This window comes from Anolis carolinensis, chromosome 2, assembly GCF_035594765.1.
Source record: "Anolis carolinensis isolate JA03-04 chromosome 2, rAnoCar3.1.pri, whole genome shotgun sequence".
NCBI classification, from domain to species: Eukaryota; Metazoa; Chordata; class Lepidosauria; order Squamata; family Dactyloidae; genus Anolis; species Anolis carolinensis.
In genome coordinates, this window is record NC_085842.1 from 212,184,899 (window position 1) to 212,200,402 (window position 15,504).

Sequence of the window (15,504 nt, forward strand, 5' to 3'; positions counted from 1 at the left end):
AATCTCAATCCTAGAGTCACTTGTGTGGTATTTTTTTCGCCCAGCCAAACTTGTGATTTCCCATACCTTCCAGAAACTGCTCTGCAAACACCCATACAGTTTTGTTCCCTAAACATATGGAAGGATTGTGACAAAATGGGCCCTCCTACCAGCTGGGTCACCCAGTGTCCATGTGACAAGCATGGCATCATACTGATGACTGCTTTATAGTATGTATACATTCTCTTCCTCTCTGTTCTGTGTACTGGAGAGAAGAACAGAGCTCCATCTGTTCTTCTCCAACTACAACCAATATGTTTTCCCCTACAAAGCAATGGACAACAAAAAATTGTGGGAAGGCCATCCTTATCTGCTGATAAGGAAAGAAAACGCTTCAGCCGGATCAAGGAAATGCCTAAGCCGGATTAGTCCAAGGGTCTATCTAGTCCAAGTGCTTCAACCAGCCAGATGTTCACAAGCAGAGCATGAAAGGAATGGTATCCTTTCACCCACTGTTTGTCTTGAGCATCTGCTATGCACACAAAGAGATTCCATGTACCTATCCTGTTTGCCAACAGCAAACTCATTCTCCTGATGACAATCTACACAGGCAGGAATGCCTCAAGATATGCTTGAATACATGCTGGACTGGGAAGGATGGGATTTGTAGTCCAAAACATCTGGAGAATTGGGCTTCCTTGCAGGAAGTTGGGTGGAGAGCATGGTTTTCAAAAGGAGAAAATAATAATTAGATGCAGTGGAATCGCAAAATAGTTCTGTGCAGATTGAATGTGTTTGGTGGCCAGAAGATGACAAATGGCTGCTGGAGGAAAACGGGACATTTGGGTGGGAGTGGAGAAGGAGTGTTCACCACCACTACCTGCTGTTTTTGTTCTTATTTTCTTATATAGTGGCATCCAGTTGAGAAGATACAAATGCATAAGTTAGACCTAAGCAATCACAACTGTTCAATATTGATGTATAACTATAATCAGAATTGCAAATGTTCCCCAACCTACCTTTACAGCCTGCAGCTGTACTAAGCAATAGAGGTCTATTGTGCTGGCAGTTGGGATGTAGCAGGATGATGCCTTCAGTCCCACCCCACTGGCATGCTGTCATACAACTACCGTATCAAAAGATCCCTATTGGAACTCCTCATTGTATTGTAAGAGGAAACTGGAAACTCATCCTGCTGCAACTTTATTGTTGTTAGAATAGACTTCCATCACTTGGCGCAGCTACTGCCTGTTAAGTTAGTTTTGGGGAATTAGTTCAGGAAATGATACAGAATCACGCATTTGTACCTCTGGGTTGTTGTATGTTTTTCGGGCTGTATGGCCATGTTCCAGAAGTATTCTCTCCTGACGTTTCGCCCACATCTATGGCAGGCATCCTCAGAGATTGTTAATGTGGGATTTGTGTATTAGTAGTGTTTAAATGAAATTTATGTCTGGCATGTATTGCATACAGGTTGTATCATCCAGAGTATGCTATAGTCTGTAAAGAGTTAATGACTGAGAAGCTGTGTTGACCTTGATGTGTGGCTGGAACCTTGGGAGTATCCAGACTCAAGTGTGTTTGTACATTACTGATTGCATCAGTTGAGATCTTGCTCTGTTCTAGTTTGTGTCTGCCTAGAGTGAAAGCCAAGCCTGTGTTCGTCTGCAAGTCTGTTTGTCTTGTAAAGTAAAGCTTTGTATATATTTTTTAACATCGTTTCTGACGTCTCTTCGTTCTGCGCTCCATTGACAACATACAACTGCTGCTACACTGCGAATTACTCTGACAGAGATTGTGAGGTTGCCTGCCATAGATGTGGGTGAAACATCAGGAGAGAATACTTCTGGAACATGGCCATACAGCCCGAAAAACATACAACAACCCTGTGATCCCGGCCATGAAAGCCTTCGACAACACATTTGTACCTCTGTTTGCAATGTTGGATCTTGGTCCTTACTGCTACTGGTTTCATAGGCTAACATGTTTAACCATATTTTGGACCAGCAGTGATTGGAATGCCATTTAATAATCTAGGCATCGCTAAGGTATCATTGCATAACAGGACATGATGTAACTGTACTGCAGATTGAGTATATTCCTTATCCAAAATAATTGGGAAGTGTTTTGGAGTTTGGAATCCTTGTGTTTGCATGTACAGATACAGTGTTCCCTCACTTATTGCGGGGATTACGTTCCAGGACCAGTGAAAATCCGCGAAACAGGGACACTATATTTATTTTAATATTTATGTGTTATTTTAGTAGTTTAGGTGGCTTTTCTCCCCTTCTCAAGCCCCAGGGAGGCTCGTGGGTCGTTCGCTGAGGCGATGAGGCCTACTGGCACTGCTTGATGGCGGCTGAGGAGGACAGGACAGGCCGCTCGCCTCAGTCAGGGCCCTTTGGTGCCTGTGAGGGAGGGAGGGCTGTATGGCCACGTCCCATAAGCATCTGAGAAAACCCGTGAAACAGCGAGTTAGCGAAAAGCGAACCGTGAAGTAGCGGGGGAACGCTGTAGTCCCTATGTTACAAACAAGGGTTTGTTATTCAGTTGAATTTGTAAGTCAGAACAGGTACATTTTAAAGCGTAACTCCAGCCACACACACTTTGGATAGCATAGGGAAGGGTTAAACACCTGTGCAATTTGTCTAGCTGTCTGTGCCCCTGTTCAGAAGATTTCACATCACTTTCTGTCCCTGTGAGAACTGGATTTTGAAATATTTGGCTTGTGGTGGAAACATGAATTGGTAAGTAGAGACTCCTTTTCCCCATGACAACTCTTTCGGAAATGAATTTCCCTTCCTAGGGGTAGATTTCTCTCACTTTTTGTTGTCTCACTGTACCTGCATAATAAGTTATGTTGGAAATAGGACCAAAGTCTAAACACAGAATTCATGTATGTTTCATATACAGCTCATACACATAGCCTGAAAGCAATTTCATACAATATTTTTAATATTTGTGTGCGTGAAACTAAGTTTGTGTACAGTAAACTGTTCAGAAAGCAAAGGGGTCACTTTCTCAGTCACCTATGTGGACAATTTTTATTTGTAGTACTTTGGCGTTCCTGATAAAGGATACTCAATCTGTATTACACTTGTATTTATGCTAGTAAAAAGGTAAAGGTTTCCCCTGACGTTAAGTCCAGTCATGTCTGACTCTGGGGGTTGGTGCTCATCTCCATTTCTAAGCCGAAGAGCCGGCATTGTCTGTAGACACCTCCAAGGTCATGTGGCTGGCATGACTGCATGGAGCGCCGTTACCTTCCCACCGGAGCAGTACCTATTGATCTACTCACACTGGCATGTTTTCGAACTGCTAGGTTGGCAGAAGCTGGAGTTAACAGCGGGCACTCACTCTGCTCCCGGGATTTGAACCTGGGACCTTTTGGTCTACAAGTTCAGCAGCTCAGTGCTTTAACACACTTCGCCACTGGGGCTCCTGTATTTATGCTAGGTTTGCTAATTCATTTGAAATATAGAACTATTACTACTGGAACTGTTTTCTTTTCCCAGATGTAAACAACAGCAACATCTTTTCCAGATCTCCAAGAGGTTATGGCTGTCTGGCTGATTAGTTGCCTAAAATCATCATCATAATTATCATCATAGCCATCATCATAATCATAACCACCACCACCATCGCTCTTGGTTTTGTTCTCTCTAAATCCCCAAAGAGAAGGCTGGGTGAAACTTTCAACAGGACAAATGCAAGTTTCAGTTGTTCTCATGGCTAATAGTCCTTGACAGGCCTATTCCCCGTGAGCTCTAGCTTATAATCACCTCTTGATCCTTTTCTTCACATTTAGATTTAGTATGATGGTAATCCTTCACTGGCTGGAGAACTGAACTGACTAGAGAAAGACTGGAAATAGGACAAAGGGATGAGGTGTGGGGAAGTAATCCTTGGCTGAAAGTCTGGTGGCTTTGGCTAAAGTCATCTCAAAATCGTATCCGGCAACACTGTGTTGATGGGTGGACTTTATTGTTGTTGAGAGTGCCTTCTAGTTATTTCCCATCTATGGTGATCTTCACAGTGTTTTCTTGGCCAGATTTCTTGAAAGGAGGGTTTGTCATTGCCTTTCTCTGATGTTGAGAAAGTATGACTTGCCCATAGTCACCCAGTTTTTTTCATGGACAAGTGGAGATTTAAACCCTGGCCTCCAGAATCTAAGTCTAGCACTCAAACTATTACATCTACGAGGGCTCAACTTCAAAACTTGTTTCAAATGCCATTGCTCTCATCCCTCCACATCTGCCATTTTAGACTTTTGTGGGCTTGATTATTCATGGATTTGATTTACAGTATTCTTTCCAATAATCTCTAGATCAGCATTTCTCAGCTTTGGGGTCGGGATCACTGGGGAGAGTCATGAAGGGGGTGTTAGAGGGATTGCCAAAGACCAGTATTTTCTGTTGATCGTGGGGATTCTGTGTGGGAAGTTTGGCCCAATTCTATCATTGGTGGGGTTCAAAGGGCTCTTTGTATGTGAACTATAAATCCCAGCAACTACAACTCCCAAATGTCAAGGTCTATTTTCCCCAAACCCCAGCAGTGTTCAAATTTGGGCATATTGAGTATTTGTGGCAAGTTTGGTCCAGATCCATCATTGTTTGAGTCCACAGTGCTCTCTGGATGTAGGTGAACTACAACTCCCAAACTCAAGGTCAATGCCCACCAAACCCTTCCAGTATTTTCTATTGGTCATGGGAGTTCTGTGTGCCAAGTTTGGTTCAATTCCATCGTTGGTGACGTTCAGAATGTTATTTGATTGTACGTGAACTATCAATCTCAGAAATTACTACTCCCAAATGACAGAATCATTCCCCACAAGCCCACCAGTATTTAAATTTGGGCATATTTAGTATTTGTGGCAAATTTGGTTCAGTGAATGAAAATACATCCTGCCTATCAGATACAGTAGGGTCTCACTTATCCAACATTCGCTTATCCAATGTTCTGGATTATCCAATGCATTTTTGTAGTCAATGTTTTCAATACATCATGATATTTTGGTGCTAAATTCGTAAATACAGTAATTACTACATAGCATTACTGCATATTGAATTACTTTTTCTGTCAAATTTGTTGTATAACATGATGTTTTGGTGCTTAATTTGTAAAACCATAACCTAATTTGATGTTTAATAGGTTTCTCCTTAATCTCTCCTTATTAGCCAACATATTCGCTTATCCAACGTTTTGCTGGCCCGTTTATGTTGGATAAGTGAGACTCTACTGTATTTACATTGCGATTCATAACAGTAGCAAAAGTACAGTTGCGAAGTAGCAATGAAAATAATTTTATGTTTGTGGGTCACCACGACATGAGGAACTGTATGAAGGGGTCATGGCATTAGGAAGGTTGAAAACCACTGCTCTAGATCATCCAGTGTGACTCTATGGTCAACTTCTTCTGCCCATATTGGAGGACCTAGAGATTTCTAGAGAGAAATCAAAGTAATGTAAAATTGACCATAAAGTCATGATGGAAAACCTAGAAATTCCTAGGGAGGTGTTCTCTCAGGTAAAAAAAAAAAAGCAATATCTTTATTTTTTTCACTTTCACGGTGACCCTGTACCAATATTGTTAATGAATGAGAAGGGTTGAGTGCAATCAATCATGGGGCATGTGAATTAATAATGTAAAAATGGAGGGGGGCATTTTTGAACCCAGACATCCCTTTGTTTATTGATCAGTAAGCACAATGAATCCTCGTATAGCTGTGTTTTTGGAAAAGGAAGGCCAAGCAACTCATGCTAAACTTTGCCTTCAGAGTCTGTAGTTCAGCCCAGTAGGAAAATCAGCCCTGTTACCCCTGAAATGTCCACCAGAGGGGACCATCTCAACCTCCTTGGGCGAAAGCTCTCTTTTTCTCTGGTGTGTTCACTTTTGGCGAGATGGTTAGTTATCTTGCATAACTGCTCACAGTGTTGTATGTGTGTGTGTGTGTGTGTGTTTGTATTTCCGCCCCAACAAATACATCCAGACACTCTCGGTGTTGTCCAACTCTAGAACTTTATTCAAAATTGTTTCTGTTTCCTGCCCCCCAGGGGCTACACTGTCCCAGGGGCCCCGGTCATCCTCTGCCTGACCCTCCCCTCCCTATATTTGGCTACAACTACACAGTGAGACCTTGGATTAAAAAAGAAAACACCCCAACTATATACCAGGTTCCTGGTACTGCCTACCAGTAGGGCATAGAGTTGTGGTGTGTGTGTGTGTGTGTGTGTATGTGAGAGATAGAGTGCAAGGAGAAAAGATAGGAGGCAAGTAGCACATGGATTTGGGAAGACCTGGAAAATCCACTCTTCATACCCTTAAAAAATATGTGGGAGGAGAGGCTTTCCTACCCAGGGCTGGAAGAAGAGGTTTGTGGCTGACCTGATGAAACTCATGGCTGTTGCCACAGATAGGTCTTGGAAGTGTCAATCTGGCTGGGAGGGGGTGGCAGGAGGAGACTGGGTCCTCCCACTGTGGCAGTGGTGACAGGTGGAGGCGGAGCAATTGGAAGGGTGGATGGGGCCAGTTGTGTCAACGGAGCCATTGGCAGAGGCGGGTCCCCTTCAGCGTCCCACAAGCTGATCAGTGGCGGGTAGACCTCATTGAGGGGAATGGCCGCTGCGTGCTGCATGTACTTCTTGAGTGAATGGCGACAGCCTTTTTCCTTAAGCCTCCGTGAGGCACAAAGGAGCAAAAGCACGGCACTCAGAGCTGCTAACAAGGAGCCAGTGACAGCTGCCAGGGCTGCTCCTCCTGCCCAGCCTCCCACCAGCTCAACAGAGAGTGAGGCCTCCTTGGTGGTGACATTGAGGCAAGAGCGTTGCATGTGAGGCAGCTGCCAGACAGGAGGCGCAGTGGTTGTGGTTGCCCAGGGACTGGTAGAGGGTGCCGAGGAAGCTTTGGAAGCTGAGGAAGAGACCACCGTTGCTAAGAGGTGAGCCATGAGCAAGGCTGGAGGTCCTCTGGAGGTGCCTAAGGGACTTGCAGAAGACACAGACACGCCTGTGGTTGATAAGCCCACTTCCAGTGAACTCACAGATGTCAAAGTGCTAGCAGATGTTGCTACAGATGTGGGGAGGTCTGTGTAACCACCAGCAGCTGAGGACTTGGGGACAGAGGACATGACAGTAAGGCAGATTTCATAACGGGTGGCAGGCTGCAAGTGCGTGAGGTTAAATTCCCGGATACCCACAGGGACCCGTGCCGTGTAGCTCAGGTGGGGGTTGTGGATGCGCATGGTGGCGGACGACCACACTGGTGTAGCCAGTGGATGGGGTGTGGCTGAGTCACCGCCTCTCTCATTCTTCTGCCCTTCCATGAAGGATGTCATCCATTCTACCACCACAAAGTGAGACTGGACCTTCTTTGCAAGGACACGCAGCTTAACAGGGCTGACAGTCCTTTCACCAATCACGGCAAGAGCCACGCTACGACTGGTTGAACCAAAGTCATTACTTGCCACACAGGTATAGATACCTGCATCTGCTGAGTTGACTGTGCTGATTTCCAAGGTTCCTCCTGCCCTGAGATGCAGCCTCCCAGACCCTGTGGTCAACTTTTCTCCAGACGGGGATATCCAGTGGAATTGTGGTGGCGGCTCTGAGCTGGCCTGGCAATCAAGAACTACTGTTGAGCCAGATGATACCTCCAGACGTTCTGGGAGATCCTTGGAGGCGATCTCTGGCAGGCAGGTCCCTCCCATGGCACTCTTCAGTACTTCTTGGAGCTCTTGTCCAGCGGCTTCTGGAGGAGAGGCACAAAGAGTGGTTTGAGACTCAATTAATCGAATATGACCCGTGCCTAGTGGCTCCCAAGCTTTCAGGCAATCACAGCGCAGTGGGTTTCCATACAAATTGAGCTCAGTCAAAGCTGGCAAGGTTCCTATCAGACCAACTGGGAGAAGACTGAGGGCTGCATTACTCATTAGCAGAGTGCGAAGAGCTGGCACCCCCTGAAAGGCTCCCGGGTGTAAGTAGGAGAGACGTGGGTTGTTACACAGCTCAAGTTTGGCCAACTCTGGAAGGTTCTCAAAAGCACTTCTGTGGATGCCAGAGAGCTCCTCCATGCCATTGAGGCTCAGCTCTTCTAGGTGCAGCATATCCTTGAAGTCTCCTACCCTGACTTCTGCGATGGGGTTCTTATTGAGGTCCAGGAACTTCAACAGAGGGAGGCCCTTCAGAGCTTGTGTGGGGACATGGGGAAGGTGGTTGTCATAAAAGGACAAGCTCTCCAAGTAGTCCAGGCCTTGGAAAGCATCAGCGGGAACTTCACGGAGCTCCATCCCAGCCAAAACCAGGCTGTGAAGTCGCCCCAGTGGACGGAAACTCCCACCAGTAAGTTGGGAGATAGGATTCTCACCAATCATCAGGATTTCCAAGTTAGGGAGGGAGAGAAACCAACGGTGGTCAATGGCACGGAGGCGATTGGCATTTAGGTGAAGCCGGAGGAGGCTGGTCAGGCCCGTGAAGGCCAATGGTTGAATGGAGGAGATGCGGTTGTGATTTATGTACAGTTCTTCAAGTGATGCCAGGTCACTCAAGCAGTGATCTGGGAGTTCCTCCACTTGGTTCTCCTCTAAGTAAAGTGTAATGAGCCGTGAGAGGTTGGCTAGTCCAGCATCGCTGATCCTGGAGAAGTGGTTCTGCGACAAGTCGAGTTCAGTCAGATTGGACAAGTGCTGGAGTTCCCCACTGACCTGGGAGATCTTATTGCTCTGCAGAAGAAGGACCTGGGTGTCTGAAGAGAGATTGCTTGGCACTTGGGTCAGGAGGAGGTCATTGCAGTCCACTGTGCGGGCCTCATGGTAGACAGACTGTGGGGTGAACCATGGCCGGGTCTCACAAACACACTGGGGCGGGCAGGGGTGAAGGCTAGATGTTGCTGCCTGCAGGAATAGCATCAGCAGGGCATAGCGTGGCAAGCAGGACATTATGCCCTCTATGGACCCTTTGCTCCCGCACGGTCCAGGATATAAAAAGGGACACTTATTCGTCAGAAGTTGACTTAAGGAAGTCCAGGAAGCTAGGTCATGTCTGGAAGAGAAAAAGAAGATAGGGTTAGATAAACACATATGCATGAGAAATAAAATTTAGTATTCACTTTCTTTTATTCCCCTCGCTCTCTAACATACACAGTTTTAAAAAAAGTTTCCAGTCTTCCATTACTTCAGGAAACAATGGCCAAAATCAAATAGTGACTTAATAAAATAGTTGCTAAGTGGTAAAGGAACATATGCATATATCTTATTTATTCAATGAGTCAGATCTGGTGCAATTGACTTTAGGCCAAAGACGAGCAAATTGTGCCCTCCAGATATTGCTGGACTGTGCAAGGCAGCCTTAGGCAGTATTGCCAATAGTGAGACATTCTGGGAGTTGTAGTCTAACAAATATTTGGAGAGCCTCAGTATTCCCATCCCCAATGCAGGAGAAGTTTTAGCAATAGTCACCTGCTAAGTCATTGTTCTCATTTGCTATATCTTGGAGCTCTATTATACTCTGTGTTTTTATCCTATTGTTTATACACTCATTTTTCTCATCCTACAAACACATTTATGAGAAGAAGATTCAGACTATCTCATCCTACCACAGCTCAGTTATAGATGTGGCTTGAACATGCCATCCTGTTCCATGCTTGTAAAAGCCATGTTCCATCATTTGCAATTTCCCAGCAAGATACATAAGATGACAGATTGAGCTCCAGATCTACACCCTATTTGCGATCCCAGGTAGATGGGATTTGAAGCCACCTATTCTAATCTCAGAGCCCCGGTGGCGAAGTGTGTTAAAGCACTGAGCTGCTGAACTTGTAGACCGAAAGGTCCCAGGTTCAAACCCTGGGAGTGGCAGGAGCGGCCGCTGTTAGCTCCAGCTTTTGCCAACCTAGCAGTTCGAAAACATGCCAATGTGAGTAGGTACCGCTCCGGCAGGAAGGTAACGGCGCTCCATGCAGTCATGCCAGCCACATGACCTTGGAGGTGTCTACGGACAACGCCGGCTCTTCAGCTTAGAAATGGAGATGAGCACCAAGCTCCAGAGTCAGACATGACTGGACTTAATGTCAGGGGAAACCTTTACCTTTTTTATTCTAATCTCAAGAGCAAGCGTGATGTATTGGTTTGAACATTGGACTACGACTATGGGGACCAAGGTTTTAATCCCCCATCATATTGGAAGAGCTTGGGCAAATCAAACTTTCTCAATGTCTGGCAAAGGCAATCCTCTCTGAACAGATCTTGGCAAGAAAACTCTGCCTCTGTCGCCACTCATTGATTGCCATGAGACTTTTGTTACTTTTCTTTTCTTTTCCTTGTGTTAATTTGTTTAATGTGTGCAGATCAGTGCTTACTTACTTACTTAGGCGATCCCTCATAGTTCGAGGATGATGGTCCTCCGTCTTTGCTATCTTGGGTATGGATCCGTAGATGGCTGAAGAGACCTATTCTTGATCTGCATGTTCTCCCGCAGTGAGGACATCTGTTTCCAGGTGGAAGGCGGTCTCGGTCAGGGTTGGCTTGATGCGCCTTCCTCCCTTAAGCCCTCCATTCATGCCTCTTTGAACTCCGCAGCACTGCTGGTCACAGCTGACCTCCAATTAGAGCGCTCAAGGGCCAGGGCTTCCCAGTTCTCAGTGTCTATGCCACAGTTTTTAAGGTTGGGTTTAAGCCCATCTTTAAATCTCTTTTCCTGCCCACCAACATTACATTTCCCATTCTTGAGTTCGGGGTAGAGTAACTGCTTTGGGAGACGGTGATCAGGCATTCAGACAACGTGGCCAGTCCAGCAGAGTTGATGGCGTAGGAGCATTGCTTCAATGCTGGTGGTCTTTGCTTCTTCCAGCACGCTGACATTTGTCCGCCTGTCTTCCCAAGAGATTTGCAGGATTTTTCTGAGACAATGCTGATGGAAACGCTCCAGGCGTTTGGTGTGATGTCTGTAGACCGTCCACATTTCGCAGGCGTAGAGCAGGGTTGGGAGGACAATGGCTTTGTAAACAAGCACCTTGGTATCTCTACAGAGTGTCATCAAACACTCTCTGCTTCATTCAGAAAAATGCTGCACTCGCAGAGCTCAGGCGGTGTTGTATTTCAATGTCTATGTTGACTTTTGTGGAGAGGTGGCTGCCAAGATAGCGGAAATGGTCAACATTTTCTAATGTTACACCATTAAGCTGTATTCCTGGCTTTGCAGAGGGATTAGCTGGTGCCTTTGGTTTTCTCGATGTTCAGTGAGAGGCCGAGCTTCTCGTATGCTTCTGCGAAGGTGTTGAGAGTGGCTTGTAGGTCTTCTTCTGAGTGCGCACAGACTACGTTGTCATTGGCATATTGGAGTTCTATAACAGATGTTGTGGTGACCTTGGTTTTGGCTTTCAGTCTGCTGAGGTTAAATAGCTTGCCATTTGTCCGATAGATGATTTCCATTCCGGTGGGAAGCTTCCCATCAACAAGGTGAAGTATCATAGCGATGAAGATGGAAAATAAGGTAGGGGCAATAATACATCCCTGCTTGACACATGATTCCACCTTAAATGGGTTACTTTGGGAGCCGTTGCTGTCCAAGACTGTTGCCATCATGTCATCATGGAGGAGCCGCAGGATGTTCACAAATTTGTCAGGGCACCCGATTTTTTGGAGGATGGTCCAGAGAGCGCTGCGATTCACTGTGTTGAATGCCTTTGCAAGGTCAATGAATGCCATGTACAGAGGTTGGTTTTGTTCCCTGCATTTTTCTTGGAGCTGTCGAGCAGTGAAGATCATGTCCACTGTTCCTCTGGAGGGACGGAAGCCATTCTGGGATTCTGGGAGGGTGTCTTCTGAAACAGGGAGAAGGCGGTTTGCAAGGATTCTTGCGAGGATTTTCTCAGCAGAGGTTAGAAGGGAGATACCACAATAGTTCCCGCAGTCTGTTCTGTCCCCTTTCTTGAAAAGGGTGATGATGGTGGCATCCTTGAAGTCTGCTGGGATTTTCTCCGTCACCCACACCTTTTCAATGAGATCAGTGCACACCCGATCAACACCCAGTCTTCATAGAGAGAGGTTCACATCTAGTGGCATAGTTAATTTGACGACCAGTGGCTTCTCACCTGTTGCAGCCTTCTCCCATTTTTACAACCATTGTAACATGTACCATGTTATCATCTGCTTCGTCTACCATTAAGGACTTCAGATTGTATGTGGTTTGGCTCTTCCACTGTGACCTTGCTGCCCTGGGAGTTTCCCCTGGGAGCATATGACTTCAATGGCTTCGCCCGCAGGTTCACCGGGAACACACAAGCCCCCTCACCATGACAAGATGACAATCCATTGAGTATGCCACTAATAGGATGCCACCCCTATTGTGGTGTGGACACAACCACGAAGAAAGCCATCTTTTTATTTGAAGCTATTCCTAATGGCTCATGGCCATCACTTTGTGATTTTCATGAAACTAACAATGAGATTGCCTTGCCCTGTATACAGGTCTCAGTCCTACTGGATAATCCCAATTAAAGTGGATCCATTAACTACTGAAGGGCAAGTTAACACAAAAGTAAATCCAATTAGCTCAATCAGTCTGTTCTTGCTGGGATTAAAAAGTAGGATTTAGGTCATGGATTCTTCCCAATGCCCTTAAAAAAGTGCATCTTTTAATTTCTCTTACCCTAAAGTGGGAACAATGGCAAAAGTATGGAAAGCATGTAAACAACACAACCATATGACTATACAGAAAAATAAAAAATAACTCCAGCAATGAACAATTCAATCAGAAATCAAACCAAGATGAATTGTTCCTGAAGCACATTATCATTACTACCACAGCTGTGATCAGTCAAATTTCTGCTTTTTTTAAAAAACTGAATGAGCTTTGGATTCTGCAGACAAAGTTGCGCTCCTACTTTTACGGCTGTCAGTTCTATTTAAGAGGAATTTTAAATGGTAGGTTTTCATCCCTCCCTTTGTAAGATGCAGTGGCTAAATCCAAAAGAGGACAAGGCCCTGTGCATTTAAAGGCTGCATAGAAGGAAAGAGTTTTAAGCAATGTCATTTTTCTCCTCCTTTCATGACAAGCCATGCTTCTAGAAATACCCTACACTTCAGAGATTTACTGTGGTGGTTGTCATTATCTTTATTTTCATCATCACTATCATCTTGCCATTTCCCCATTAGGGATGCATGGCAATAGATTAAAAAAGTCCAGGCCCTCTACTTGCACAGGGACCACTAACTTGGATCATGACCTGAGACATGGTCTTCTCTATGATGGAATTCCTTCTCCAGATTGGTTTGTCAAGCCCAGTTCTGCTTCATTCCAACATCAAGTGAAGCCTTTATTTTTTGGACCAGGTTTGATGGCCTGGTGTAGGGATCCAAGCAATTGGTAGCATGTTCTTTAAATATTTTGCTAACACCCCCTTAGTGGCGATTTATAACGTGCAATGATCTCACTGTGACAACGGCTGTTTGAAATTGCAATGGGACAGTGAATCTATTTTAGGTTATAGTCTGAACTTCAAATAAACCATTCAAGGTGCTGAACTCTATACTTCAAATAGGAAAAGGACCTGGGAGAGCTACTTTGAAGTTCAGAGTGGATTCACGACCCCTCTGATATGAAATATACCAAGCCTCCACTAGCCAAACTGAGGACTTTTTTTTAGGAATAAGGGGAAAAACAGAAGTAAGTGTAGACAAAACTAAAAAGAAAATCAAGTTACCTACATGATCGCCTTCTCCCATATGACCCACTCTGGACACTGAGGTCCTCTGGAGGGTGGCTACTCCAGCTAACCAGAACTTGACTGTTGTCCATCACCCAGAAGACCTTTTCATTGGCCGCCTGACAATATTTAAGAGGCCTATCCAGTCAATGTTTAACTACTAATTTTAAACTCATGTCCTGCATTTACCGTATTTAAATTTTTGTTCTTTGTATTTTAATATATGCATTTCTTAGAAATACATTTAATATATGTATTTTATATAATGTTTCCTGATGTGTTTTTTGACTATGTTGTGCCCTGCCTCAAGCCTCCTCTTCCTCCTGCTCCCCCTTGCAAAACAGGTGTATGTCAAGGCATATTTACATTGAGCCTTTATCCTGGGGCTAGTGAGTAAACATAGAACCATAGAGTCAAAAGAGACCACATGGGCCATCCAGTCCAACATCCTGCCATGCAGGAGAAGTACAATCAAAACACCCTTGACAGACGGCCATCCAGCCTCTGTTCAAAAGCCTCCAAGGAAGGAGTTAAACAGCTTGTATGGTCAGGAAGTTCCTCCCAATGTTCAGGTGGCATCTTCGCTCCTGTCACCCAAACCCAGTTGCAATTGGTTCTATCTAGAACTGGCCCAATTGCTTACATGGGCCCAAAGTTGTTGCTTGCTCCAGATTTTTAAGAATAATTTGGAGCAACTTATGACTTTTGTTACATGGTTAAAGGCTACACTAAGGACCTTGGCCTGTGTTAACCTGAATCAGCTCCGTGTGTCATGCAGCAGCCATGGAGCTGATTCATCTGCCTTTAGGGATAATGGGTCAGTATAGATGTGCCCTCAGTTAGCAATGCCTCTGACAGTGGCATTTTAGAACAGCTTAAAAAAATCTGCAGAGATGAAAACAAATGGTGTAAGGCAGTATAGTGGGCCCTTAGTATCTCCTAGGGTTTTGTTTTAGAACTCCACATGGATACCAAAATCAGTAGGTGCTCATGTTTGATTATATATAATGCCAGATACAAAATGACAAAATCAAGGTTTACTTTTTGGATTCATTTAATTTTTTTTTGAATATTTCCAAGCCATAGATGGCTGAACTTATGGATATGGGGGGCTAACTGAACATTTTATTAGCAAAGCTGTGACACCAGGACCAGTCCTACTCATTTTTGCACAGGGTGTCTTGTATTAATCCTCAGGAAAACAGCTGGTGGGATTGCGGAGGTTTTTGCTCCTTCTTTTAGAAGCTTTAGGATGAGGATTGTATAGTCCCTGGATGCCCTCCCCGGCCTCATCTCTAAGGGATAAAATCAAAGACCTGAACTCTGGTGCTGTTGATCTGTCCCATCTGTGTGGGATGGGATTTGCCAGTGGTGCTGGCAGCAACAGCAAGGCCTGCTGGATAATGGGTGACCTAGATAAATGGACATGTAGAACAGCTGGGTCCCGCTTGACAGGCCCCGTGGCAGCTCTCCCCAGGGAGGGCAGGATGCGAGGAGATGATTCCCAGAAGTACAAGGGTGGGCTTTACTCGGAATGCATTAGAATCGGCCAACCCAGAATACTGAGTCCAGCTCCGGGCACCACAATTAAAGAAGGAACGTGTCCAGACCAAAATGCAAAATGATCTGGAAGCCAAACCCTCTGTGAAGTGGCTAAAGGAGCTGGACATGTTTAGCATGGAGAAGAAAAGGTTGAGAGGTGACAAGATAGACATGACAAGATAGACATGCTTAGATATTTGATAGGATGTTATACTCAAGAGCAAGCAAACTTGCTTTCCACTGCTCTAAAGACTATGACACAGAACAATGGATTCAGACTACGG

At 45.1% G+C, this 15,504-nt stretch overlaps 2 protein-coding genes across 3 annotated transcripts in view; both read right to left on the reverse strand.

Moving 5' to 3' along the window:
• LOC134296528 (uncharacterized) overlaps positions 1-15,504 on the reverse strand; it is a 334,978-nt gene that overhangs the window by 221,756 nt on the left and 97,718 nt on the right. The window lies entirely within an intron of this gene.
• Positions 5,980-15,504, reverse strand: part of LOC100562669 (leucine-rich repeat neuronal protein 1) — a 46,895-nt gene continuing 37,370 nt past the window's right edge. For both annotated transcript variants that reach the window (XM_008103550.3, XM_062971681.1), the window contains exon 2: positions 5,980-9,015. In XM_008103550.3, coding sequence (XP_008101757.2) covers positions 6,375-8,912 — 2,538 coding nt within the window. In that variant the 5' untranslated portion in view covers positions 8,913-9,015 and the 3' untranslated portion in view covers positions 5,980-6,374. The remainder of the gene's footprint in view (positions 9,016-15,504) is intronic.